The sequence below is a fragment of the Nyctereutes procyonoides genome, unplaced genomic scaffold (genome assembly GCF_905146905.1).
Source record: "Nyctereutes procyonoides isolate TBG_1078 unplaced genomic scaffold, NYPRO_anot_genome, whole genome shotgun sequence".
Taxonomy (NCBI): Eukaryota; Metazoa; Chordata; class Mammalia; order Carnivora; family Canidae; genus Nyctereutes; species Nyctereutes procyonoides.
This window is the reverse complement of record NW_026575140.1, coordinates 8,146,220-8,171,876: the sequence shown is the minus strand read 5'-3', so window position 1 is coordinate 8,171,876 and position 25,657 is coordinate 8,146,220. Positions and strand designations below refer to the sequence as shown.

General features: G+C 48.9%; 2 protein-coding genes across 2 annotated transcripts in view; one reads left to right on the top strand and one right to left on the bottom strand.

Moving 5' to 3' along the window:
- CDH1 (cadherin 1) overlaps positions 1-10,982 on the bottom strand; it is a 75,416-nt gene extending 64,434 nt beyond the window's left edge. Inside the window, exons 1-2 of the mRNA XM_055305017.1 lie at positions 10,808-10,982; positions 9,671-9,785 (exon numbers count right to left, since the gene is read on the bottom strand). Of these exons, the coding sequence (XP_055160992.1) occupies positions 9,671-9,785; positions 10,808-10,864 (172 nt within the window). The 5' untranslated portion in view covers positions 10,865-10,982. The remainder of the gene's footprint in view (positions 1-9,670; positions 9,786-10,807) is intronic.
- A 7,429-nt stretch (positions 10,983-18,411) lies between these two features.
- Positions 18,412-19,364, top strand: LOC129497760 (peroxiredoxin-1-like). Its single transcript, XM_055306880.1, has 3 exons — positions 18,412-18,577; positions 19,037-19,168; positions 19,222-19,364. Exons 1-3 carry the CDS (start codon positions 18,412-18,414, stop codon positions 19,362-19,364), a joined length of 441 nt encoding a protein of 146 aa, XP_055162855.1.
- Positions 19,365-25,657: the final 6,293 nt, after the last annotated feature.

Sequence of the window (25,657 nt, the reverse complement as noted above, 5' to 3'; positions counted from 1 at the left end):
TTTAATAGAATTGTCTTAAATCTTTTTTTTTTTAAGATTTTACTTATTTATTCATGAGAGACAGAGACAGAGACAGAGAGAGAGCAGAGACACAACACAGGCAGAGGGAGAAGCAGGCTCCCTGAAAGGAGCTGGATGCGGGACTCGATCCCAGGACTCTGAGATGTCCTGAGCCGAAGGCAGACGCTCAACTGCTGAGCCACCCAGGCCTCTTTAATAGAATTGTCTTCAAATGGCACCAATATGGACTTAAAATGGCACCAATATGGGCCAATATGGACTTAAAAGAATGTGGGAAGTTCAGCTCCCTCAAAGACCTAGTCCAATCCTAACATCTATTAAGCACTTCACTTCCTGGGGTCTTCATATAAATGTCGTTTAGGAAGGATTCCCCCAAGCCCCTCCACTCCAACGCTCACAGTTCTGTCCCTTTCCTCCTGTACTTTTCTCCTTCCACGGATCACCATGCTGTCTCCTCCTGTCTCCTCTGATTAGAAGGGAAGCTGCAGAAAGGCAAGGATTTTTGTGCTTTGATCCTTTAGATCCCCCGTAGCTCAACACAGTATTAGTGTTGGCAGGTGCTCAACACAAATTTGTTCACTGATCAGACTGAAGTTCATCATCTGGAAGGACTTCTCTCCCCCTGAGAGCTTCAGAGCAGGAATCACCCCCACTCTCCTCACCTGGCCGGTCACAGACCATCTGGCTAGTTGCCCTTTCAAGCTGTAAAGAGCACAGGCGCTGCTGTGCTCTGAAGTCCAAGAGGCACCACGACACCCAGCCAGGCTCTACTCTTTGTCTCCAGGACTTGCACTATCTTAGCCTCTCAGAGCTACAACTGTTGCTTCTCACTGGTTGTTGAGGTTTAAAAGAGAGAGACAGCATCTGGAAGATCTAGACACAGAGTAACTGCTTGTCAGTGCAATGTTGTTTATGAGAATAGAAGATGAAATAATTTTTTTGTAAGTATGTCTCAAATATTGCATGGGACGTACTAATAAAAAAATTAGTCACTGTTTATCTGAAATTCAAATATAACTGGGCATCCTGTATTTTTATTTGCTACATCTGGCAATTGTGCATTAGACAGTTACCCTCCTGAAAGCAGGGTGACAATATATCTTACATAATGATTTCTAAGACACTGCCCTACAATACCTTCTCAATATTTACTCATCAGATGGATTTTGGAGTTGTGAGACTTGTATCTTGGCCATGAGCTAATTAAGATGGCTTTCGATTTTTGTCTTGGGGAGGTTTTTTTGGTTTTTTTGGGTTTTTTTTTGCATCTCACAAGTTCCTTCCAGGCTTCTGTGCGTTGCCAAGAACCCGAAAAATGGATACCAGGTCTTAAACAATTAATGGCCCCAAAGGATACTGCAGATACCCAGGGAGAAGGTGTTGGGTGCATCTGGGAGTCTCACTCAAGGAAGGTGTTACCCAGACAATAGGAAACCAAACAGATGGCCCCAGCCGGCTCGGCTCGGATCTCTGTTTAGATTTTGATCTGGTGCTTCCTTACACCAAGAAGTGTGGGGCAGAAATGGCTCCCCTGACCTTTAGACTCTAGATTGCAAGCTGTTTTGTGACAAGACAATTAGGTAAGGTTACACCAGGGGTGTGCAGGGCTCAGGGAAGCTGAGGAGTGCCAAGCAGAGACACATGCCCTGGGAATGTCCCCTCCTCATGTCCTTCTATGGCTTATACTGACAAAGTTCTATCTTTTCTTTAAAACCAAAAACACCTCGGAATAGTTTCTAAACACGCAAAAAATGTATAGATCTATACATAACACTCTGAAACCTCATTTATTCATTCAACAAATACTCACTGAGTACCTAATATGTACCAGGCACTAACTATTCTGGATGCAATAGAGCCTGAACTTAACCAGATGAAATTCTGTGGCCTCTGGAGCTTCTGTTCTACTGGGAGGGGACAGAAAATAGACAGGAGAAATAACTGAAATATATAGTATCCTAGATAATGAAAAGTGCTACAGTAGAAAATAAAGCAAAGAAGGAGGAAGGGGAGTGCTAGGAGAAGGGGTAACTATTTCAAATAGGGGTTTCAAGAAAGGCTTCACTGAGAGGGTGACATGTGAACAAAAAGTTGGACCTAAATGAGATAGCTGTGAGGTACCTGGCTGGCTCAGTCAGTAGAGCAAGCAACTCTTGATCTCGGGGTCATGAGTTCAAGCTCCACATTGTACATAGAGCTTACTTAAAAATAAAAAAATAAAATGAGTGAGGCATGCAGATATCAGAGAAAAGTATCATGGACAGCAGTAATAGACAGTGCAAAGGCCCTGAGGTAGAAGTGTGCCTGGTACATTCTAGATACAGTCAAGAAGAAATGACAAGAGGCAAGGGGCGGGGGCAGATCACGGGAGCCTTGTAAGTCACAGAAAGGACTTTGACTTACATTCTGTGTGAAATGGGGAGCCACTGATGGATTTTGATTTTTAACTTAATTTTTTAAAATTGAGGTATAATTGGCATACGTTTTATTAGTTTCAGGTGTAGAACATACTATTCATTATTTGTACTAACTTCAACTTTAAAAACCATCACTCGGGGATCCCTGGGTGGCTCAGCGGTTTGGCACCTGCCTTTGGCCCAGGGTGCGATCCTGGAGACCAGGGATCGAGTCCCATGTTGGGCTCCCTGCATGGAGCCTGCTTCTCCCTCTGCCTGTGTCTCTGCCCCTCTCTCTCTCTCTCTCTCTCTCTCTCTCTCATGAATAAAATCTTTTAAAAAAATAAAAAATAATAAAAATAAAATAAAAACCATCACTCCTGGGATGCCCGGGTGGCTCAGCGGTTGAGTATCTGCCTTCGGCCTAGGGCATGATCCTGGAGACCCGCATCGGGCTCTCTGCATGGAGCCTGCCTCTCCCTCTGCCTGTGTCTCTGCCTCTCTCTCTGTGTCTCTCATGAATAAATCTTTAAGAAAAATAAAAATAAAAACCATCACTCTTGGCTGCTGGATGGAGAGAAAAATTGGGGGGAGGGGCAGAGGAGACAAGGCGACTAGAAAGAAGGCTGTTGCAATACCTTAAGTGAAGACACTAACACTTCTTTTGGGAAAATTCTTCTGGGAACAGAGGAGGTGTATGAGCACATTGATGCCAAACCACAGAAACAGGTGTTCTCCCTAACCTTCAACTTGCCCAGGTACCATAAATCTGAAAGGCTTTCGGCTTGTTACAAGCTTTCCTAATTACAAAGCCCACTAATTATTATCTAGACCTTGGCCAATTATCCCACAGGGTCCTGTGCTGGCCACTGTTTATGATTTGCTCACAGTGAACAGGTTCAACCCTTCCAGACAGGCTCCATTAGGTCCCAGCAGGAACACCTGATCTCATAGGAACCCGGGCCCAGACCTCTCTCACACCTTGAAAAAGTCCTGGTCCAATGTGTGGTGGAGTTTTCAGAGGATTAGCGGGAATAGAATTATCTGGGTCTCCTGAGAGGTCGGGCCTGAGTTGGAACCTCAGTCAGATTAGGACACTTTCCCTCCCAACCCATAATTCCGAATGCCAACTGAATTGACTGAATTGCATTTCCAGGGACCGAAGTTGCAGACAGAAGGGAAAAGAAATGCACTTCCAAGAACATTCATTTCGAAGTGGAGTTAAAAGGGAACCAGGCTGGAAACTGCCCACACGTCAAAGACAAGCAGCCCTCTGAAAACAAAAGAAGCTGAATTCCAGCATCACAGTTAAAATGAGTGAGATACAAAAGGTATAATAAAGACACCTTTCCCAAGAGGAAGGACGGAAGTCCTTACCCTCAGAAAGGTGACTTAGGTCCCACTGGAGATGCAGTTTGGCCACAAGGCACAAGAGGGGCACAATGAAAGCATGGGTTTTGGAAGATAAAAGTACAAGACTGGAGCCCCACCTCTGACACTGCCTGGGTCGGGGTGATAGGGAGACTTTTGCACATTAACCAAGTGAATGATTTGTCCACTAAAAGAATATAAAGGGGGAAATAAATATATAGAGAGAAAACCCAGGGCACCTGGCTGGCTCAATGGGTGGAACATGCAACTCTTGATCTCAGGGTCAGGAGATCAAGAACCACATGGTCTACCTACTGAACCAGCCAGGTACCCCATGAAATAATTTTCAAAACTAAACAGAAGGGATGCCTGCGTGACTCAGTGGTTCAACATCTGCCTTCGGCTCAGGTCATGATCCTGGGATAGAGCCCACATGAGCCTGAATCTGCATCGGGCTCCCTGTTAGGCAGGGAGTTTGCTTCTCCCTCTCCTTCTCTCCCCATCATGCTTTTGCCCTCTCACTTAAAAAAAAAAAAAAAAAAAAAAAAAAAAAAAAAGCTGACAAGTTCAAGGTCATCTTGATTTTCATCCCCAGCTGCTCCCTGCCCCACTCCTCCCACACCAACTGCAAACAATATTCCTGAGCCGGTCCACAGGCAGCCCCACCCAGGTACACTACACAGCGCAAGCAAGAAAACACCACAGAACTGCCTTTCCTAGCAAAGGGCACTTTGGTCGAGTCACTGTTTGCAGAGCAGTGTTTGCTTTAACACAGAAGCAGGGAGAGTGAGGAAACTGGTTTGGCTGGTTTACTGGGTGGGAGGGAGAGCAGGGCTAACGTTTGAACCAAAGGTAAAACACACAGTAGAGACTCAAACGGAAGGCACCAAATACTCCAGGGGCTTTAATATTTAATATTCATTTAGCACCTGGTACTATTATGCCCATTTCACAGATGAGAAAACTAAGGCTTAGATAGAGGGTAAAGTCCTTGGCCAACATTCCTTCAGCTGGCAAGGGGCATTCCCTGGGTTTCAATCTAGGCAGCCTGACTCAAGAACTTTGTAAATGAGGAAATGTGCCTCCAGAGCCACCGGTGGGGGGGGGGGCATGGGGTGGTATATGGAGGATTGGAGGCAGATAAGAGGAAGGAAAGGGAAGAGGAAATGTGTAAAAAAGAGGCTAAAGCCCTCCCAAAAGCAGCAAGCATGAGCTGGGATGTATGAAAGGTAAATTTACTTAAATTAGCAAGAAAAGGGATCCCTGGGTGGCGCAGCGGTTTGGTGCCTGCCTTTGGCCCAGGGCGCGATCCTGGAGATCCAGGATCGAATCCCACGTCGGGCTCCTGGTGCATGGAGCCTGCTTCTCCCTCTGCCTATGTCTCTGCCTCTCTGTGTGTGTGTGTGTGTGACTATCATAAATAAATAAAAATTTAAAAAAAAATAAAAATAAATAAATAAACCAATCCATTTCAATCAACATCTAGGGCTGGCCTGAGGCCAAAGAGTTAAGAGGGGGGAAAATTAGAATGTATGAGGGGTAATAAATATTAATTCAGTCATTCACTTGTTTAAAATTTCTGAGTGCCTACTCGGTCCCTAAGAAATATGAGGCACCATCTTATGAATCTTTGCTGTTCTTTACATCATCTCACTTGCTTTGTGTTCAGCCCGCACCTGCGGGCTTACGTTCATCACCGTAACCCCAGAGTCTAGCAGGGCTGGCACTCCTGCTTACCGCCTAGCCAAATAAACGAACATGCACATTTACGTCTCACAACAAACCACTGAGTATTATTGCACACACACCCCCAATTCACAGGTGGGGACTGAGGTTCAGTGGGGACCCAAGGTCACACAGCTAGGCGCTGGAAGGCAAACCGGGATTTTTTTTTTTTTTTAAGATTTTATTTGAGAGAGTGAGAGTGTGCACACACAGTGGAGGGAGGGGTAGACGAACAAGCAGACTCCTTGAGGAGCACAGAGTCCTATGCAGGGCTCAGTCCCAGGAGCCTGAGATCATGACCTCATCTCGAAGTCAGACACATGACCGACGGAGCCACCCAGGGGCCCCAAACCTGGATCTTTCAGGTGTGCGAACTATCACTGACCAGCCATAGAGACTTCATTCCCCTCCTTGAAAGCCTAAAGCCCTGAAAGGAGATGGGAGTTGAGGCAGAGTGGAAACCCAGAAAGTGTGAACTGTGACAGTGCCTCTTGGGGATTTTAGGGTTTTGGCAGCTCCTGGGAGATGGGAGAGCTGATTGCTTCAGCGTCTGGCTTATCTGGGGCTACGCCTGGGAGGGAGTGTGTAACAGACACCAAGGTGAGCATTTTGGAAGAAAAGACTCGCCCAATATTAAGCCCCGGAGAGCAAACAGGCAGGCCCCCGGGGGCGGGGGGGGGCGGGGTCTGGGGGATCAGGAGCCAGACTTCCTTACCTAGGAAGTATGTGGGAAGCCACCACTTCTCCCAGACAAAGGCAAGGACAGGAGAATCCAGGTCTCCTTCCTCAGTGAGCTCGCATCAAGCCTCGCCACAGATGAGTAATGGGGAAGTGAGTTTGAGGGGCGGGGGAGAGGAAATCTGATGATGTAAGGGAGCTATCAGAGCAGGTTTCTCTATTTTTTTTTTCCAGCCCAGTTTAATTAGGAGGTCTGCACACTGTTTCTACCACCTTTCAGCACATCTTTTAGGAAGGGGAAATGGATGTATTTAATGTACACAAGTGGATGCTTGTGAGCTAGGTCAATCCATCAAGGAGCCAGAGCTCAACCCAAAACATAAACCCTGTTTGCCCAAAGCCAAGTGGTGGAGGAAACAAAGCAAGAAAGCCATCAGTTTAAAACCCTGCCTGCTTTTCCCCTCCCACACCTCGATCATCTTAAAGCTGAGGGCACTCTGACACTTCTTAGGCCCCAAACTGTCCAATAGCCTGGGTTTCTTAAACCAGCTTGTGTTGGAAAAAGAAAAAATAATCAGAAACTCTAGAGAACCAGTTTACAGTCATTCGTTTTTTAAAACATTCTCCATTCTAGAACCTGGAGAGAAACCAATGAAATAAATACAAGACTGAGACTATGGGGTCAACCATCCCATAGAGTACAACATTCACCCCAGCAAACCACCCTCAGGGTCCCGAGTTTGGTCAAACCCTATTTGTAACACTCTATGGCCAATGGCAGACAAAAAGTAACAGGTTCCTCGTTCTCAAACTTCCATGGAGCAGTGTTCGTGGAGTCAGTGCTTTAAACCAGGTCCTCATGTCACATCCCTCCGTTTCCTTAGGCTGTCCCAAGAGTAAGGCCACCACCGTAAATCCTGGCTGCCTTTTTAAAATCACAAAGCCAATCAATCAATAAATGAATAAATGAATAAATGAATAAATAAATAAAATCACAAAGCCAGTTCTCTGAGGTCGCATGCACTTCTACACTGGATTGGTTAGAAGGCCCAAAACAGTGACATGTCAGAAAATTGGTTGAATGGGGTGGGTCTTGGATATAAAGAAACTGAAACCGGGACGCCTGGGTGGCTCAGCAGTTGAGCGTCTGCCTTCAGCTCAGGGCATGATTCTGGAGTCCCAGGATCGAGTCCCACATCAGGCTCCCTGCATGGAGCCTCATTCTCCCTCTGCCTATGTCTCTGCCTCTGTGTGTCTCATGAATAAATAAATAAAATATTTAAAACAAAAAGAAAAGAAAGAAAAAAAGAAACTGAAGCCAACGGCGGGAGCAGCTTGCAGAGGTGGCTTCCGTCACCAAGAACATCAGCTGCAGACGTCCTGCTCTTCCCACCTGGCCTGACCCATCTCTGTCGCCGCCGCCTCCTCTCCTGGGGTCTCCTCTCCTGGGGTCGTGCCACGTCAACCTCTCTGCTCTCTCAGGCACACACTTAAGACCACAGGTACTGGGGATCCCTGGGTGGCGCAGCGGTTTGGCGCCTGCCTTTGGCCCAGGGCGCGATCCTGGAGACCCGGGATCGAGTCCCACGTCGGGCTCCCGGTGCATGGAGCCTGCTTCTCCCTCTGCCTGTGTCTCTGCCTCTCTCTCTCTCTCTCTCTCTCTCTGTGACTATCATAAATAAATAAAAATTTAAAAAAAAAAAAAAAAAAAAAAAAAAAAAAGACCACAGGTACTTCACTAATGGACACTAATTCTCCAGCCACCGTCTCTCTTTTTTTGAGATTACTGAGGAGAGAAGTGTAGGAAGACCAGCTGCGCATCCCTGAACAGATTACTCAACTGCTTCACGTTTCAGCTTCCCTCACCTGCAAAACGGCAGTAACAACAGCGCCTGGACCTTCATAAAGCTCCTGCGAATATTAAATGAGGTAAAAGGAAGCACTTGCCCCCAGAGTCTGGTTCAAAACGGAACAGGTGCCTCTATTAATAATAATGGTAATAATCATATATTGGTCAGTCAGACCAACAACTTGGTGGGGTGTGGGAGGTTGGGGGGGGTGTGAGGCAAGTGCAGGGGCAATTAGACTACCCCACATTTAGAGCTACGAAATACTTGGTGCTGGAAAACAAAGTGTCCTGCGCTGGTCTTGGAACACCCCCATATACAGACAAGCACTCACACTCCGGGTTTCTAACCCCCGCCTCAATCTTCAAGGCTGGGTCAACTTTGCCTTCTCCAAGAAGCCAGTCCTCACTGCCCACTGATACCCAACAAAACATCGCAGGCCACCCACATTCTTTGGCACCTAAATGCTTATGTCCCACAGTGGCCTCTGAGTGGGTCCTGGAACATTCTCCATAATCTGCTCTCATGTGATAGACCAACAGGGGACTGGAGTGTCCCTGTGTCTCCTCAATTCATTCCTGGGTGCCCAGCACCAGGGTGCAGAGTATCAACCACTGACTAATGGTGGACCCACTGCGAAAGTCAAACACTTTCTTTCTGACTCAGTAGAAACCTCCACACAACACAGGCCTCAGAAAAGCAAATATGTTTAATCAATGAAGCTGCAGTTTCTGTGAAGGAAAAAAAAATGCCGCCCACTGTTGGAACAGCTTCCAAAATTCAAACAATTTTCACACAACAGTGTGATTGCTACAGTTTTCACGCGGCCAAAGACTGGAAGAATAAATGCAGTGAATTTCCTCTGGGAATTATGGGTGAGTTCTCATTTTAAAAAGTGTTTTATAGTTACCATACTCACCCAATCAACTAAAATCAAGAGGAAGGAGAAGTTGTTGGGTAAGAAATAAGCATCTGGGAATCAATGAAACCAGAAGCTTTCCCTGCTCTCTCACTCCTGAGGCACAGTGAAGTGAACTAAAGCAAACTCTAGAATCCTGATGATCACAATGATACCGCCCCGAAATACATAGTGTGCCTTTTCATTCCCTGAGTCAAAGCTATCAGGCTTTAAAAAAATAAAACAAAAACATTATTCCTCAAGGGGAATAGTACCTGCACCTAAATGTTTTCACCTCTTTGTGCAAATGCCACAACCTGGTAACCAGGAGGGCACTTCATCACTGAGATGGTGCACTTCGGCACCTGGGCCTGCCACGGAGGCTGCTCCCTGACCTTGGGCGCAGGGACTCCACCCTCCAAGCCTCCATTTCCTTAGCTGCAAAATGGGAATTACTGTGGTGCCCCTCCCCGCCCCTGCAATTACATCAGGTGTCTGCGGTCTCAAGTGACAGACTGTCCCTCTAGGTGCAGAGAAGGCCTCCAAGTAAAGGCCCCCTCCCCAGCCGGGCCATGCAAGGGTATCCCTCAACCAGCCTAGAAGTTTGGGTACCTCCGTCTGGGTAAACTCCAACGGGTCATCATCTGAACCAGGAAAAAGGGGCTTTCTCAGGGGTGTGGCAGTGCAATTTCTCAGACCCTTCCTGCTCCCACCCCACTCAGCTCGAGACTCACCCCTGCCCAGGACACGGCCTCTCTCCAAGTGTCGCCGGGGCACCGTGAACGTGTAGCTGTCAGCGCCAAAGCCAGGGCGGCAGGGCTCCGGCTCTTGGCAGAGCCCCGATGGGACCTGGAGGAGGAGGGCAGGAGGCATGAAACCGGGGTGACCTAGGGCGGGAGGGGGGAGGGGGGGTGTCCCCTCCTGCCCAGACCGAAACCAACGGCGCTGCCCCTCCCTCGCTCCCGGCGTCGGCGTCGTGGGTGGGACCCACCCCCACCCCCACCGGGACCCACCCCCACCCCCACCCCCACCCCCACCCCCAACCCCCGGGGCAGGCGCCGCACCAAACCCCTTCCCTCCGAAACCTGCTGCGGCCAAACCCCCAGGGCCTCCGGGGAGAGGGGCTGCCGGGTCACGTCCTTCCCTTTCCTTCCCGTCTCCTCTTTAATTCCACCGGAGGCGTCCTCGCTCTTCCCCACTTCGTTTCCCTTCTCCCGGGGACGCCCCCCTGCGCAGCCTGGCTCCTCGCGGGCACCAGCGCCCCGACACCTCCCGAGCCCTCTGCCAGCGCAGGGCCGCCTCCCTACCCGCTTACCTCGCTTTCTCCTACACGGCAGGTGCTTTTACTTCCGCGGATTTCCCCTTCCTTAGCGCAGGGTCGCCCCCACTCCTGGCTCCTCCCGACCCGCACGGGGCTCCCCTCCTCTGCACCCGACCCCAACCTGCTGCCCGCCCGCAGCGAGGCTGCCCCCCCACACCTGGCTCCCCCCGACCCGCGCTGGGGCTCCCCTCCCTGCACCCCACCCCACCCCGCTGATCGCCCCCCACACCTGGCTCCCCCCGACCCGCGCCGGGGCTCCCCTCCTCTGCACCCCACCCCACCCCGCTGCTCGCCCCCCACACCTGGCTCCCCCCTCCCCTCCTCTGCACCCCACCCCACCCCACCCCGCCGCCCGGCCGCCCCCACTCCCGCCTCGGTGGAGCCCAGAGCGCCGCGCAGCTTCCAGGCCTCTCTGGAAACTCAACTTTCTCGGAAGAGGAGGGGGCGACGGGAGAGCGGAGGCCGGACGAGAGAGAGAGGGGAAGGGGACGCGGCGGGCGGCGTGCGGCGGGCGTGCGGCGTCCCCCGAGAGCCCGAAGACGCGACGTACCTGCAGCAGCAGCAGCGGGAGCAGGAGCGCGGGGGCGCCGCCGTACCGAGGGCCCATGGCGGGCGGGGGTCGAGAGCCGGGCGCGAGGCGGCGCGAGGCGGCAGGACTTCCGCGAATCACAGGTGCCCGCAGCGCCCGACGCCACTGAGCGGGGCCGCGTCCGGCCGCCAGGTGAGCCGCGAGGCCCCGCCCCCCGCGCCGCCGATTGGCTGCGGCTGCACCTGCGGCCGGCGGCCAATGAGCGCCCGGACCCGCCCCCCGCAGTTTCTAGAGTGCGGGTGGGGGACAGCAGCTCCCCGGCACCCGGAGGCTCACGAATACTCCGGACAGAAAAGACTTTAACTCTTTAACTAGTTTTGTCTTTTTTTTTTTAATTTCTATTTATTTATGATAGTCACAGAGAGAGAGAGAGGCAGAGACACAGGCAGAGGGAGAAGCAGGCTCCATGCAGGGAGCCCGACGTGGGATTCGATCCCGCGTCCCCAGGATCGCGCCCTGGGCCAAAGGCAGGCGCTAAACCGCTGAGCCATCCAGGGATCCCCCCCCCCGCCACACTTTTTTTTTTTTTTTTTTTTTTTTTAAGTAGGCCCAACTCTCGGCCGCGTCTGTCTGCCTTCCGCTCAGGGTCGTGCTCCTGGGATCGAGTCCCATCAGGCTCCTCCTTCTGTCTGTGTCTCTGCCTCTCTCTCTCTGTGTGTGTCTCATGAATAAATAAATAAAATCTTAATAAAAAAAAATAAAGTAGGCCCAGCACTCCTGGTGGGGCTTGAACTCCTGACACAGAGAATAAGAGTCGCTCCTTCTACCAAGTGAGCCAGCCAGGCGCCCCACCAGCGCCCTCTCCCTCTCTTTAAAAGAGTGATTTATTTTGGAGGTGGAGAGGGAGAGAGTCTCAAGCAGGCTTTGAGTCAAGCACCCAGGCGGGGCTCTATCTCATGATCCTGAGATCACCACCTGAGCAGACCAGAAGAGAGTGGGTCACTTAACCGACTGAGCCACCCAGCTGCCTGGAGTTTTGTCTTTCTAACTGCAGGTCTCCAGAGACTGTGAGTGTGCAAATCAAACCACTGGATAGGACTCATCTTTCAAAGCCTCAGTTTCTCCACCTTCCAAATGGGAATAATCACCAAACCCCTCCCTATGTTGTTATGAGGTTGCCCTACAATTAATAAGACCAAGGTTTCCTGTGCCATAAAAGCTCTGTAACGATGTGAAGGATGGTAACAGTAACATTGACCGTCTCAAAACAAACCAAGAGCTGTTTTTTTCTTTTTTTAAAGATTTTGTTTACTTATTCATGACAGAGGCCCAGACACAGGCAGAGGGAGAAGCAGGCTCCCTGCAGGGAGCCCCATGTGGGACTCAATCCCAGGACCCTGGGATCATGACCTGAGTCAAAGGCAGAGGCTCAACCACTGAGCCACCCAGGTGCCCCCCCAAGAGCTGTTACTATTCCTGATTCGTTAGCCAGGCAACTGACCTATAAATTGGAGGCCAGGAGGAGGTGGTGGAGGACCGGAACCCACCTCCCTCTGATTCCAGGACTCTTCTATAAGCTTCATCTCATGTAAACCCAAGATCGTCTGGGAGCTGGAACTGTGGCTTTCCACTTGTCCTTGGTGGAAAAGACCCTTTAAAGATCATCCAAACCTGTTATTAGCAGATAAGTTTCAATGTCCCATAGCAAGTCAATATCAAAGCCAAGATTAGAGCCTAAAGTCTCTGATCCCCAGATTGGGGATCTTAACACCACACTATTGCCATCACTGCCTTCCCTAGAGAATTCTGTCCTTAGTAAAATAATTTTAGAATCAGAAAAAAAAAAAAAAGAATAGACAGGCAAATGTTAGGTCAGATAGCTTCTGTGTCTGACGGCCAGGGGCCAGCTGCATCTGGGCAGTTTGGCTACCCTGACAAGGACGCTGTTTCCCTTCATCCCCCACGCATGGTCATGGTCGGAACTGCAAAACACTGTGTGAAGTAAGCTGCTCACCAGCTGCATGACCTTGGGCAGCTAAGTGCTCTTATCTGTATAAATGGGTTGATGGAAGCTATGCAAGAAAATCACTGAACAGAATACTTGGCACTTGGTAGCACCCGCTCAGTAAATGTCGGTGTGGTGGTTGTTCTTTGGAAAGGACCACCTCCTTGGCCCCTTCTTCACGGGAAGGCCGCGTTTAGAATACTTCACCCAGAGCTGAGGGGGGGATCTGAGCTCCCTGAGGCTACTTTCTCAACCCAGAGGAGAGGAGAGGCGTTGTTGAAAACCAAGACGCTGGTTTGAATCAGCCTGTCCCCCCCCCACCCTGTCCCCTCAGGTTTAATAGGTTTCCCCACCTGTCCCTTCTGATTTGGTTTTGTTTTGTTTTTTAGATTTTATTTATTTATTTGACAGAAAGAGAGAATACAGGGCGCCTGGGTGGCTCAGTGGTTGAGTGTCTGCCTTCTACTCAGGTTGTGATCCTGGGGTCCCGGGATTGAGTCCCACATGGGGCTCCCTGCAGGGAGCCTGCTTCTCCCCCTGCCTGTGTCTCTGCCTCTCTCTGTGTCTCTCATAAATAAATAAAATCTTAAAAAAGAAAGAAAGAGCACAAGCAGGCAGAGCAGCAGAGGGAGAGGGGGAAGCAGGCTCCCCACTAAGTGAGGAGCCCGATGCATGACTGGATTCCAGGACCCCGTGATCATGACCTGACCCAAAGGCAGACGCTTAACGGACTAAGCCATGCAGCCACCCCTGGCCCCTCAGTTTTAATGGGTTTCTAAGTACACGCCCAGGCCATTTGGATTTCTAAATTTTGGCTCTCTCTGCCTCTTAACCCACTAGGAGGCTCATAGGGAAAGGGCTCCAGTATTTCCTTTCCCACTGAGGCTCCTGACCGAATGTGCATTAAACAAGATAATGGAAATACAGAAAGAGGCGTTTCCCCCATGGGGCAGCTTGTCCGTTTATTTTCTTTCTCCCAGTTATGTAAAAATACATATTTTATACCATTGCTCGGCCCAGGGAGCCTTTAGGGCTTTGCTTTTCTCCACCCAGCAAGGCCTGGCCTTGTAACTCCAAAGCAACTCTCATCGACTCTTCCATTACACTCTGATAATTCAATAAAAAGGATTTTAGAAAACAATTAGGGGCAGTGAAAACAGGTTGGCATGACACTCTCTCCAGATTTCTCAGAAAGTCCTTCAAGCTCTAGGGGACACTAGTGAAGGGCTGCCACTCTCAACTGTCCAGAGTGAGGTGGGAACACTCAGGGGTTGGAGGTGAAGCACTGAATGACTATGGTCCTCAGTTCCTCTTCCATCAAAAAAGATTTCCTTAGGGATGCCCGGGTGGCTCAGCGGTTTAGTGTCTGCCTTTGGCCCAGGGCATGATCCTGGGGTCCCAGGATAAAGTCCCACATCGGGCTCCCTGCATGGAGTCTGCTTCTCCCTCTGCTTATGTCTCTGCCTCTCTCTCTCTCTCTCTCTCTCTCTCTCTCTCTCTCTCTCTCTCTCTGTTTCTCATGAATAAATACAATCTTAAAAAAAAAAAAAGATTCCCTCAGGGGCACCTGGGTGCCTCAGTTTGTTGGCCATCCCACCATTGGTTTCAACTCAGGTCATGATCTCAGGGTTTGTGAGGTCACACCCCTCATGGATCTCCTCACTCAGCACAGTCTGCTTGGGACTCTCTCTCTCCTGCTTCTTCTGCCCCCCCCCCCCATAAGTATATAAATCTATTTTTTTAAAGAAAAGATTCTTCGGGATGCCTAGGTGGCTCAGTGGTTGGGCGTCTGCCTTCGGCTCAGGAAGTGATCCTGGAGTTCTCGAGTCCTGCTTCGGGCTCCTGCATGAAGCCTGCTTCTCCTCCCTCTGCCTCTCTCTGTGTCTCTCATGACTAAATAAATAATTTTTGTTTTTTAAAGAGATGATTCCCCTTTGTGAGGATCAAAGGAGCTGATGGCCTATACTGCTGATGGCCTTTGATCTCAAGTTGCTGGAGGCTTCACATTCCCCTCTGCCACTAGCTGGGGAGTATGTCACTTGATCCTTTCCAGTCTCAGTTTCCTCATCCATAAAATGGGGATGCTGCTAGCACTTAATTCAAAGATTCTTGTAAGCGCTCTATAGAGTTAGCTATTAGAACTCTTGGCTCAATACATTCCCTTCCCAGTTCTAGACCAAACTGTGAGCCCTATGCAGCCTCCCCACTCCCAGGCTCTGCTTTCCCCACCCTACCCTTAAAATCTCTTAGGCAATCTCCTGGGGGGCTGGTGCAGGGACAGGACAGGCCTGTTAGTCTTTTCAACCTTCACAGGGGTTATTTGCATTTTAAAGAGGGCTCTAGGTGGGCTTCTTTCAAAGGAATGAGACATTTGGATCTGGTAAGCTCTGCCCAGGGTTCTTTTTTTTTTTTTAATTTTTATTTTTTTTAATTTTTATTTATTTATGATAGTCACAGAGAGAGAGAGAGAGAGGCAGAGACACAGGCAGAGGGAAAAGCAGGCTCCATGCACCGGGAGCCTGATGTGGGATTCGATCCCGGGTCTCCAGGATCGCGCCCTGGGCCAAAGGCAGGCGCCAAACCGCTGCGCCACCCAGGGATCCCATCTGCCCAGGGTTCTTAAGGTGGTGTCTGTGGATGGGTTCTGGGAGGTACCTGTGCCCCCTGAGATTCTATGCAACCCTGTCAGTGAAGGAGATAGGAGCCACTGCATTCATTAGCTTCTCAACTGAGGGGAAGAAGAATCAAGATCTTGAGATTAGAGGTCTCTGGGGGCCAGTCCAGTGTTAACGGTAGAATTTTAGGTTATCTACAGCGAAAAGGAAGGTTGACCAGAGGCCTTTTGGGTGCCTCTCCCAGTGGATGACAGCCCTAGTCCCTGGTGCTAACCAAGCGTCCATCACTGGGATGAGAAGGGCAGATTTCCTTATTGCAGGGTGTGCCTCTGATGAACTTTCGGTCGCCTGGGTGTCCTGGCCACTGGTCAGAAAAGAGGCTGGCTAATGATTAACAACCTGGGCAGTCCCCTCCCTTTCATCTCCTGGTAAAGGGGTGGTTATGATGGTACTCAGAGGGCCCCAAGCCTCTCTGAGAGGAGCTTAACCCCCGCCTGGCTGGAGAGGAATCCCAGGGAAATCGAAATTGCTAGGGATTGCAGGCGATCAAGCTCCCCATGGTGGGGAGAGCACGCTCTGTACGAGCTGCTCCAGGGGGCTCCTGAAACCTCTGCCCGGGGCTGCCCGCCAGCACCCAGGGGAGGGAGCTGGATGCCCAGCTTCAGCTGCCTGTGAAAATAACGGTAACTGTAACTAAGAGGGGTGCCGCCCCTTGGAGCTCAACCACTCACGTCTGCAGAAAACATTTTTCTTTCAAACACAAAAGAAAATAGTATACTGCATACCATGTAGAGTAGAATTAAACACCACGTAGCTATCATCTAGCTCCAATAATTATTTTTTGCAATTTTTGTAATTTGTCAACTGTAATTGTGCTAAATATTGTCTCTTCACCCCTGCATTTTTTTTAAATTAAGACTATTTTTTAGAGCAGTTTTATGTTCACAGCAGATTTGAGAGGAAGGTACAGAGATTTCCCAAATACCCTTTGCCCCCTACACGTCCATAGCCCCCACCCCCCCGCATCATCCCCCCACTAGAGTGGTACATTTGTTACAATTGGTAAACCTTCCTGACACTTCATCATCACCCAAAGTCTACATTAAAATCCTCAGGGTTTGAACAAATGTATAATGAAATGTATCCACCATTAAAGTGGCACAAGCAGGGGAAGCTGCAGGCAGAGGGAGAAGGAGAAGCAGGCTCCCTGCTAAGCAGAGAGCCCAAGCAGGACTCGATACCAGGACCCTGGGATCATGACTTGAGCCAAAGGCAGACGCCTAACCAACTGAGCCACCCAGACGCCCCTGTCTTGTTGGATGTCTTATGTTTTGTATTTGGTTGAATGCATCCTCACAAGTGTCATGTAACACATCCCTCTATCCTATATGGTCCTCACATCTAGAGGCTTGATTTGATTCAGGTTCAGTTTTTTAGACAAAAATATGTCGTGTAAAAAAAAATATGTCATGTAAAGTACTGAATACTTCCCATAATGTCATATCAGGAAGCAAGAATAATGATCCCAGCATCCTAGGATCAAGCCCTGCATCCGGGCTCCCTGCTCAGGGAGGAGTCTGCTTCTCCCTCTCACTCTGCTGCTGCCCCCCCCCACTTGTGCTCTCTCTCTGTCAAAAAAAAAAAAAATCTTAAAAAAAAAAGAGAGAGAGAGAGAATACTAAGATTCAGTTAGTCAGCTGATTCCCCATTATCAACTTCTCTATCAGCCTTTACTTTGTCATTTTATTTTATTTTATTTTATTTTTAATTTTTTAAATTTTTATTTATTTATGATAGTCACATAGAATGAGAGAGAGAGGGGCAGAGACACAGGCAGAGGGAGAAGCAGGCTCCATGCACTGGGAGCCCAACGTGGGATTCGATCCCGGGTCGCCAGGATTGCGCCCTGGGCCAAAGGCAGGCGCTAAGCCACTGCGCCACCCAGGGATCCCGTACTTTGTCATTTTAGCACCATATGTGACAGCTGACCAGATCCATGAGCTCTTTAGGGCAAACAACAAATATTTATTAAGCACTCCCATGTGCTAGGTGCTATGCTCAGCACTGTGGACACAAAAATAAAGTATGTTTCCTGCCCTATGGGCTCCTAGCTGGCTCAGTCAGCAGGGCATGCAACTCTTGATCTCAGGGTTGCGAGTTCAAGCCCCATATGTGGTGTAGAATTTATTTAAAATAAATAAGGCAGGGCAGCCCCAGTGGCTCAGCGGTTTAGCGCCGCCTGCAGCCCAGGGCATGATCCTGGAGACCCGGGATCGAGTCCCGCATCAGGCTCCCTGCATGGAGCCTGCTTCTCCCCCTGCCTGTGTCTCTGCCTCTCTCTCTCCCTCTCTGTGTCTCTCGTAAATAAATAAATAAAAATCTTAAAAAAAAAGAATAAAATCTTTAAAAAATAAAATAAATAAAGCAAATAAAAAAAAATAAATAAATAATAAATAAATAATTAATTAATAAATAAATAAAGCACCTTCTTCCTGAGGGTCTTTGGTGTTATTTTTTTAAAAGATATTTTACTTATTTATTCATGAGAGACAGAGAGAGAAGCAGAGAAGCAGAGACACAGGCAGAGGGAGAAGCAGGCTCCATGCGGGGAGCCCGACATGGGACTCGATCCTGGGACTCCAGGATCACGCCCCGAACCAAAGGCAGGCACTAAACCGCTGAGCCACCCAGGGATCCCTCCTGAGGGTCTTTGGTGTGTGTTCTGTCTCAGAGATGTCCAGAGCAAGATGTACTCAGGAAATGCCAAAATTGGGCATCCTGTCCCCAACTTTTAAGGTTATTATTTATTATTCATGAGGGACACAGAGAGAGAGAGGCAGAGACAGAGGCAGAGGGAGAAGCAGGCTCCAAGCAGGGAGCCCGATGTGGGACTCAATCCCAGGACCCCGGGATCACAACCTGAGCCAAAGACAGACACTCAAACCTCAACTGCTGAGCCACCCAGGTGCCCCTGTCCCCACCTTCAAAGCCACACTGTGGCTATTATGCCAAGTGGCCAGTTCAAAGACATCACACCACCTGACTACAAAGGCAAACACATTGTGTTCTTTTTTTACCCTCTTGATTTCACCTTTGTGTGTCCCACAGAGACCATTGCTTTCAAGCTCAGGACAGAAGAATTTAAGAAACTCACCAAGTCGGGGCACCTGGGTGGCTCAGCAGTTGAGTGTCTGCCTTTGGCCCAGGGCATGATCCCGGAATTCAGGATCAAGTCCCGCATCTGGTTCCTGGCAGGGAGCCTGCTTCTCCCTCTGCCTGTGTCTCTGCGTCTCTTTCTCTCTCTCTCTCTTTTTTTTTTAATATTTTACTTTTTTATTTTATTTTATTTTATTTTATTTTATTTTATTTTATTTTATTTATGATAGGCACACAGTGAGAGAGAGAGAGAGAGAGAGAGAGAGGCAGAGACACAGGCAGAGGGAGAAGCAGGCTCCATGCAGGGAGCCTGACGTGGGACTCGATCCTGGGTCCCCAGGATGGTGCCCTGGGCCAAAGGCAGGCGCTAAACCGCTGCGCCACCCAGGGATCCCTCTCTCTCTTTCTCTTTCTCTGTATCTCTCGTGAATAAATGAATAAAGTCTTTAAAAAAAAAAGAAGAAGAAGAAGAAGCTCACCAAGTGATTGGTGCTTCTGTGGATTCTCATTTCTATCACTTGGCATGGATCAACACACCCAAGAAAGAAGAAGGACTGGGACCCATGAACATTCCCTTGGTGTCAGCCTCCAGGTGTAGCATCGCTCAGAATTATGGTCTTCTCTCTCTCTCTCTCTCTCTCTCTCTCTCTCTCTTTTTTAGGACTATGGAATTTTAAAGGCTGATGAAGGCATCTCGTTCAGGGGCCTCTTTATTGTTGATGAGAAAAATATCCTTTGGCAGATCACCGTGAATGACCTTCCTGTCAGCTGGTCTGTGGATGAGATGCTGAGGCTAGTTTAGGCTTCCCAGTTCACTGAGGAACATGAGGAAGTGCACCCACCTGGCTGGAAGCCTGGCAGTGATACCATCAAGCCTCGTGTCCAGAAGAGCAAAAAATATTTCTCTTAGCAGAAGCGAGTACTGGGCCATTTTCGGGCTGGGCTGCAGTGGGTGGCCGTGAAAACAAAATCTCCTTGCTACTGCTGTCATGCTTAAAACACAAGGCTTCAGACTCAGCGCAGATGTGGTATGGGACAGGACAGGCCTTTCCAGCAGGGGCTGGGGAGGCCAACCTTTCTTCCCCTGGAGAGAATGGCCTGAACTGTGCTATGGCGCAGGCCAACTGAGGTGTCCAGTGGGGCTCCACTTTCAATCTTTCATTGTTTCTATTAAGTTGAACTGAGAAAAAAATAATAATCAAAGTTTTATTTTTATTTATTTGTTTTTATTATTTTTTAAATATTTTATTTATTTACTAGAGAGGGAGAGACAGAACACACACAAGCTGGCAGAGGAACGGAGGGAGAGGGAGGGGGAGAAGCAGTCTCCCTGCTGAACGGAGAGCTGGACACAGGGCTCCATCATGGCCTGAGCTGAAGGCAGACGACAGACCGACTGAGCCAACCCAGGTGCCCCAGTAAACAAAGTTTTAAAGAAATATTTCCTGCCCTTAAGAAGCTCATAGGCAGGGATCCCTGGGTAGCTCAGCGGTTTGGCATCTGTCTTCCACCCAGGGTGTGATCCTGGAGACCCGGGATCGAGTCCTGCGTCAGGCTCCCTGCATGGAGCCTGCTTCTCTCTCTGCCTGTGTCCCTGCCTCTCTCTCTCTCTCTCTCTCTCTCTCTCTCTCTCTCTCTCTGTGTCTCTCATGAATAAATGAATAAAATCTTTAAAAAAAAAAAGAAACTCATAGGTAATGAGGGATGCAGACAGGTAAACATTTATCCATTTATGTATTGAACGCTAACCATGAACCAGGAATTGTGCTCAATGTAATTGCAATATATAGTATGATTTTAAAAAAGATAGCTACCATGTTTTGGAGCTCATCGTGCCTTATACACTTTCTCTCGTTGGTCCTCATATATTCCTCTGAGTACTATCACTACGTCCATTTTACCCATTTGGAAGCAGAGGCCCACAGTAGTAACAAGATTTGTCCAGGGTTACACAGTAAAGGTAATAGAACTGGAATTTGAATCCAGGACCACCGGTCTCCAAAGCCTCTTAATCCCCATGCTATACTGCTAAGGCCAGGGCAGGCCTTTATTTATCGTTACCATTTGAACTGAGAGGCAAACCTTGCTTAATTTAGCGAGAAATGATCTCGCTGGGTTCACCTGAAATTCCAGACCCCAGGGTAACCCAGAGAAGGTGGTAAGAGCATAGGTCATGCTGTTGACTGTTCAGCCATGCTGGAGCTTCATCAAGGGGTGGAGGGGGGAATGATGAGAGCTGAAGCTAGAGCGGCAGGCCCAAGGGGGTGTGGGGTGCCTGTGGTTCTCCAACCTGCCTACAGAACAGAACGTACCATCCCCATTTTCCAGAGGAGGTGAGTGAGGCTCAGAAGCCTGGTCATAGCAGAGGTGGGCTTGAGGCTGGTGCTCCAGTTCCAAGAGCACTATGGCAAAATGGTCCCCAGCATGGACGTGGGTGCTCACTGCCTGAATCTGAATCCTGCTCTTCCACCGGCTAGTGGTAGGCCTTTGAATGAGTCACTTAAACTCCCTTTGGTCCTCAATGTCCTCATCTGTATCAACAAGGATAACACCTACCTTGTTGGGTAGCTGTGAGAAACAGGTAAAAGAATCTAAATGAACGTGGCACACGGGAAGTGCTAAATGAACATTAACTAATATTATTTCCACACTTCATGGTGCTCAGGGTTTTTCCAGAGTACAGGCCATGGGTGGCAGGCCACCTCCAGCCTCTCCTTCTCTCCTAGGCCTGCGGAAAGAGGGGGAGCTCCGGGGCTGGCCGGGTGCCCTCTGTTTGCACAGGTATCTTTATACCTGGCATCTCCTCAAGAATCACAGATAAGGTGCCAGAATCACAGTCTGGCTACCCCACCCCACCCCATGGGGTTCCTGTCTCCCAAGAGCAGAGAAGGCCCCACCCCTGCCCCCAGAGCCAAGGCCACCATTCACCAAGATGCAAGATGGAGACCGAAAGCCCCTCCTCCTCCTCCCTTCACTTGAGACAAAGCTCACCCTCCAGCCTCTGCCAACAAAATCCATTCTGTAAAATGACTCAGTTGGCCCGGAAGTTCTTGCTTCTGCCTCTAAAAACTATGACTTTGAGCTTCTTGAGATTGGAAATCATGTCACTGACCAGGTTCACATTTCATGCTCGTGAGAGCCAGGGTTCTCACTGACTGATGCTTGCAGAATCATGATGTTGCATATTGCTTTTCAGTTTTTAGATTCAACTTCCAGACAAAGCACAGAAGACTTAATTATGGTCACAGAACATGGGACACCTGGATGGCTCAGCGGTTTAGCGCCGCCTTCAGTCCAGGGCCTGATCCTAGAGACCCGGGATTAAGTCCCACATTGGGCTCCCTGCATGGAGCCTGCTTCTCCCTCTGCCTGTGTCTCTGCCTCTCTCTCTGTGCCTCTTATGAACAAACAAATAAAATCTTCAAAAAAACTATAGTCACAGAACAAAATGTAAATATTGTGAATACTATGTGACTATTAAAAATTGGGGGGGGGGGAATTGGGAATTGCTTGAGAGGGAAGCTGAGAAGTTTGGTGAGGACGCCAGAACCTCATCCAACAGGTATTTCTTTCTCTTTTTAAAAGATCTTGAAATTATAACCCTAAGATCAACACCTGAGCTGAGATCAAGAGTGTGATGCTAAAATGAATGAGCCACCCCCAGCTCCTACTCATTATATTACTATGTTTTATTTTTTAATTTTTTTAAAGATTTTATTTATCCACAAGACACACACACACACACACACACAGAGGCAGAGACACAGGCAGAGGGAAGAGAAGCAGGCTCCGTGCAGGGAGCCTGATGCGGGACTCGATCCCAGTCCCCCAGGATCACGCCCTGAGCTGAAGGCAGATGCCCAACCACTGAGCCACCCAGGGATCCCATATTACTATGGTTTATAATGTATATGCAATATATTTATTCTCCTAAAAATTTTCAAATATTATCCTTTAAAAGATAAAGAAAATGTAAGGGATGCCTGGAGGGCTCAATTGCTGAAGCATACAACCCTTTTCTCCTTTTTTAAAAAAGATTTATTGGAATCCCTGATGGCTCAGCGGTTTAGCGCCTGCCTTTGGCCCAGGGCATGATCCTGGAGTCCTGGGATGGAGTCCCAAATCGGGCTCCCTGCGTGGAGCCTGCTTCTCCCTCAGCCTGTGTCTCTGCCTCTCTCTCTGTCTCTCATGAATAAATAAATAAAATCTTAAAAAAAAAAAAAGATTTATTTATTTAGGGGCTTCTGGTTGAGCATCTGCCTTTCAGCTCAGGTCATGATCTTAGGGCCCTGGGATGGAGTCCTGTGTTGGCTTCCTTGCTCCGTGGGGAACCTGCTTCTCCCTCTCCCTCTGCCCCTCCCCCTGTTTGTGCCTTCTCTCTCTCTGTCAAATAAACAGGTAAAATTTATTTTTTTAAAGATTTATTTTAGAAAGAGAGAGTATGCATGTTTAGGGGTGGTGGGGCAGAGGGAGGAGAGAAAGGATCTCAAGCAGACTCTCTGCTGAGCTTGGAGCCAGTTGTGGGGCTGGATCCCATGACCCTGAGATCATGACCTGAGCCAAAATCAAGTCACATGCTTAATCAAATGAGCTACCCAGATACCCCAAGGGAGTGTGGGACTCTTGATCTCAGGGTTGTAAGTAAGTGCCTCACACTGAGTGTAAAGATTACTTAAAAATAAAATCTAGAAAAAAAAAATTTTTTTTAAGTTAAAAAGCGGTCGGGATCCCTGGGTGGTGCAGCGGTTTAGTGCCTGCCTTTGGCCCAGGGCGCGATCCTGGAGACCCAGGATCGAATCCCACGTCGGGCTCCCGGTGCATGGAGCCTGCTTCTCCCTCTGCCTGTCTCTCTGCCTCTCTCTCTCTCTCTCTCTGTCTCTCTGTGACTATCATAAATAAATAAAAATTAAAAAAAAAAAGTTAAAAAGCGGTAAGAAAAGGCAAGAGGAAATGTGAGACATAATGAATAAGACAGAAACAGAGATAGAAAAATTTAAAAAGCATTTAGTCTCTGCCTCTACAAGTGCAAACTCGTTCTGGTGATGCTAAGTGTTGAACCCTTTTTAGATATATCTAAAATGGATTGAAGGAGGGTAGTGGGGGGTTGACTATGAAAAGGAATGGAGCTCTGATGCACACTACCGGTCAACAGCCTGGATGAACCTTGGGAACATGACATGCTGAGCAAAAGAAGCCAGACACAAAAGGCCACGTAGTGTATGAGTCCATTTTTATGAAATGTCCCGAATAGGCATATCCACAGAGACAGAGAATAGATTAGTGGTTGCCTAGGGCTGGGCAGGACTGGGGGGTGAGAGGGACATTGGGAGTGACTACTAATGGGGATGGGACTTCTTTTAGAGAGAGAGAGAGAGGCAGGGGATCCCTGGGTGGCGCAGCGGTTTAGCGCCTGCCTTTGGCCCAGGGCGCGATCCTGGAGTCCCGGGATCGAGTCCCACGTCGGGCTCCCTGCATGGAGCCTGCTTCTCCCTCTGCCTGTGTCACTGCCTTTCTCTCTCTCTCTGTGTCTCTATGAATAAATAAATAAAATCTAAAAAAAAAAATAGAGAGAGAGGCATCTGTTCTAAACTTAGATTGTGGTCGTGATCATACAACCTTGGGAACACACTAAAACCAACTGAACTGAATGCTTTAAATGGGTGAACTAAGTGGTTTATGAATTTTATCAGGATAAAGCTGTTTTCTTTCGTAAGTTGGGAGGAGAGTTTTGCTAAAAGCAAGCTTAGCAGAGGGGTGACTTGTGTAGTCCTATACCTCCTACTGTTTTGGTTTGTTTCACAAATGGAAAAATCTAGAAACTTTTCATACACACATATAGAATTATAACAACAACAACGGCTCTCATTTATATAACACTCAGTGTGTTCCAGGTGCTACTACCAGGCACTTTTTTTTTTTTTAGGATTTTATTTATTTATCCACAAGAGACAGAGAGAGAGAGAGAGAGGCAGAGACACAGGCTGAGGCAGAAGCAGGCTCCATGAAGGGAGCCCGACATGGGACTCGATCCCGGGACTCCAGGATCATGCCCTGGGTCAAAGGCAGGTGCCAAACCACTGAGCCACCCAGGGATCCCCCTACCAGGCACTTTTACTGTTACTGACTCATGCTCCTCTGAGAGGAAGATCCTATCCTGTCGCCTCTTGAGGACTCCAAGAGGTGAGGTGATTTTCCATGGCTAGCAAGTGGCAGAGCTGAGGAAGACCCACCATGGGCCAGGGCCTGGGCTCAGCACCAGCAACAAGGAAGTCCCTCCTGAAGACCATCACCCCTCCACTGTACATGACGAATGACCCAACCAACCGAGTGCGAGAGAGGCCATCTCTGCCCCAGATAGAGGGGATTCCTGGAGTATCAGAGCCTCAGGGTTAAAACCAGAGAAGTCCGGGCTACACCAGGCTGGGTTAGGCACCTTACCGCAGCCAGAGAGCACGTTGACTGTGCACTTCTGTGCATGCATGTGTTTGCTTGTGTGTGTGTGCACATGTGTGCTTGTGTATTCATGGGTTCATGAAAGAAAGGGATCGTCTTCGTCTGCCAGGGTCAGCACTTCTCAGCAAGTAGTCCAAGCTCTGTAGGAAGGGAAGGTGAAGCCGAGCCAGGTGGGGGCAGGTGGAAGGAAGCTCCTGCAGGGGTAGAGACAAGCAGAGTGATAAAACCTGGGCAAAGAGCAAAGTCTCCATGGCAGGAAGGAACTCCAGAGTCCAGACTGAGAGTGAGGGGCCCATAATTTTCCAGGGTGACTCTGCAACTTTTCAAATTTACCAAATGAATGTCCACTCATTCATTTGGTAACCACTCACTGGGCGCCATGCATGTGCCAAATGCTTTGCTGGTGAGAGGAGTGCCTTCCTGCCCTCAAGGAGTTTTCACTCTGATGGGATAAATAGACAAGGGAACCAGGCATTTATAACCCAGGGCAATAGTCAAGAATGACATTAATAGGGAACACCTGGGTGGCTCAGCGGTTGAGCACCTCCCTTCAGCCCAGGGCGTGGATCCAGCCCCATGTTGGGCTCCCTGCGGGGAGCCTGCTTCTCTCTGCCTGTGTCTCTGCCCCTCTCTCTCTGTGTC

Excerpts from the sequence above, each read along its gene's own strand:
- LOC129497760 (XM_055306880.1), top strand. The coding sequence starts at position 18,412 with ATGCCAAGTGGCCAGTTCAAAGACATCACACCACCTGACTACAAAGGC. Across the intron at positions 18,578-19,036 it reads CACCAAGTCGGGGCACCTGG|CTCACCAAGTGATTGGTGCT; the intron begins GTGGCTCAGCAG and ends AAGAAGAAGAAG. Across the intron at positions 19,169-19,221 it reads CTCCAGGTGTAGCATCGCTC|AGGACTATGGAATTTTAAAG; the intron begins AGAATTATGGTC and ends TCTCTCTTTTTT.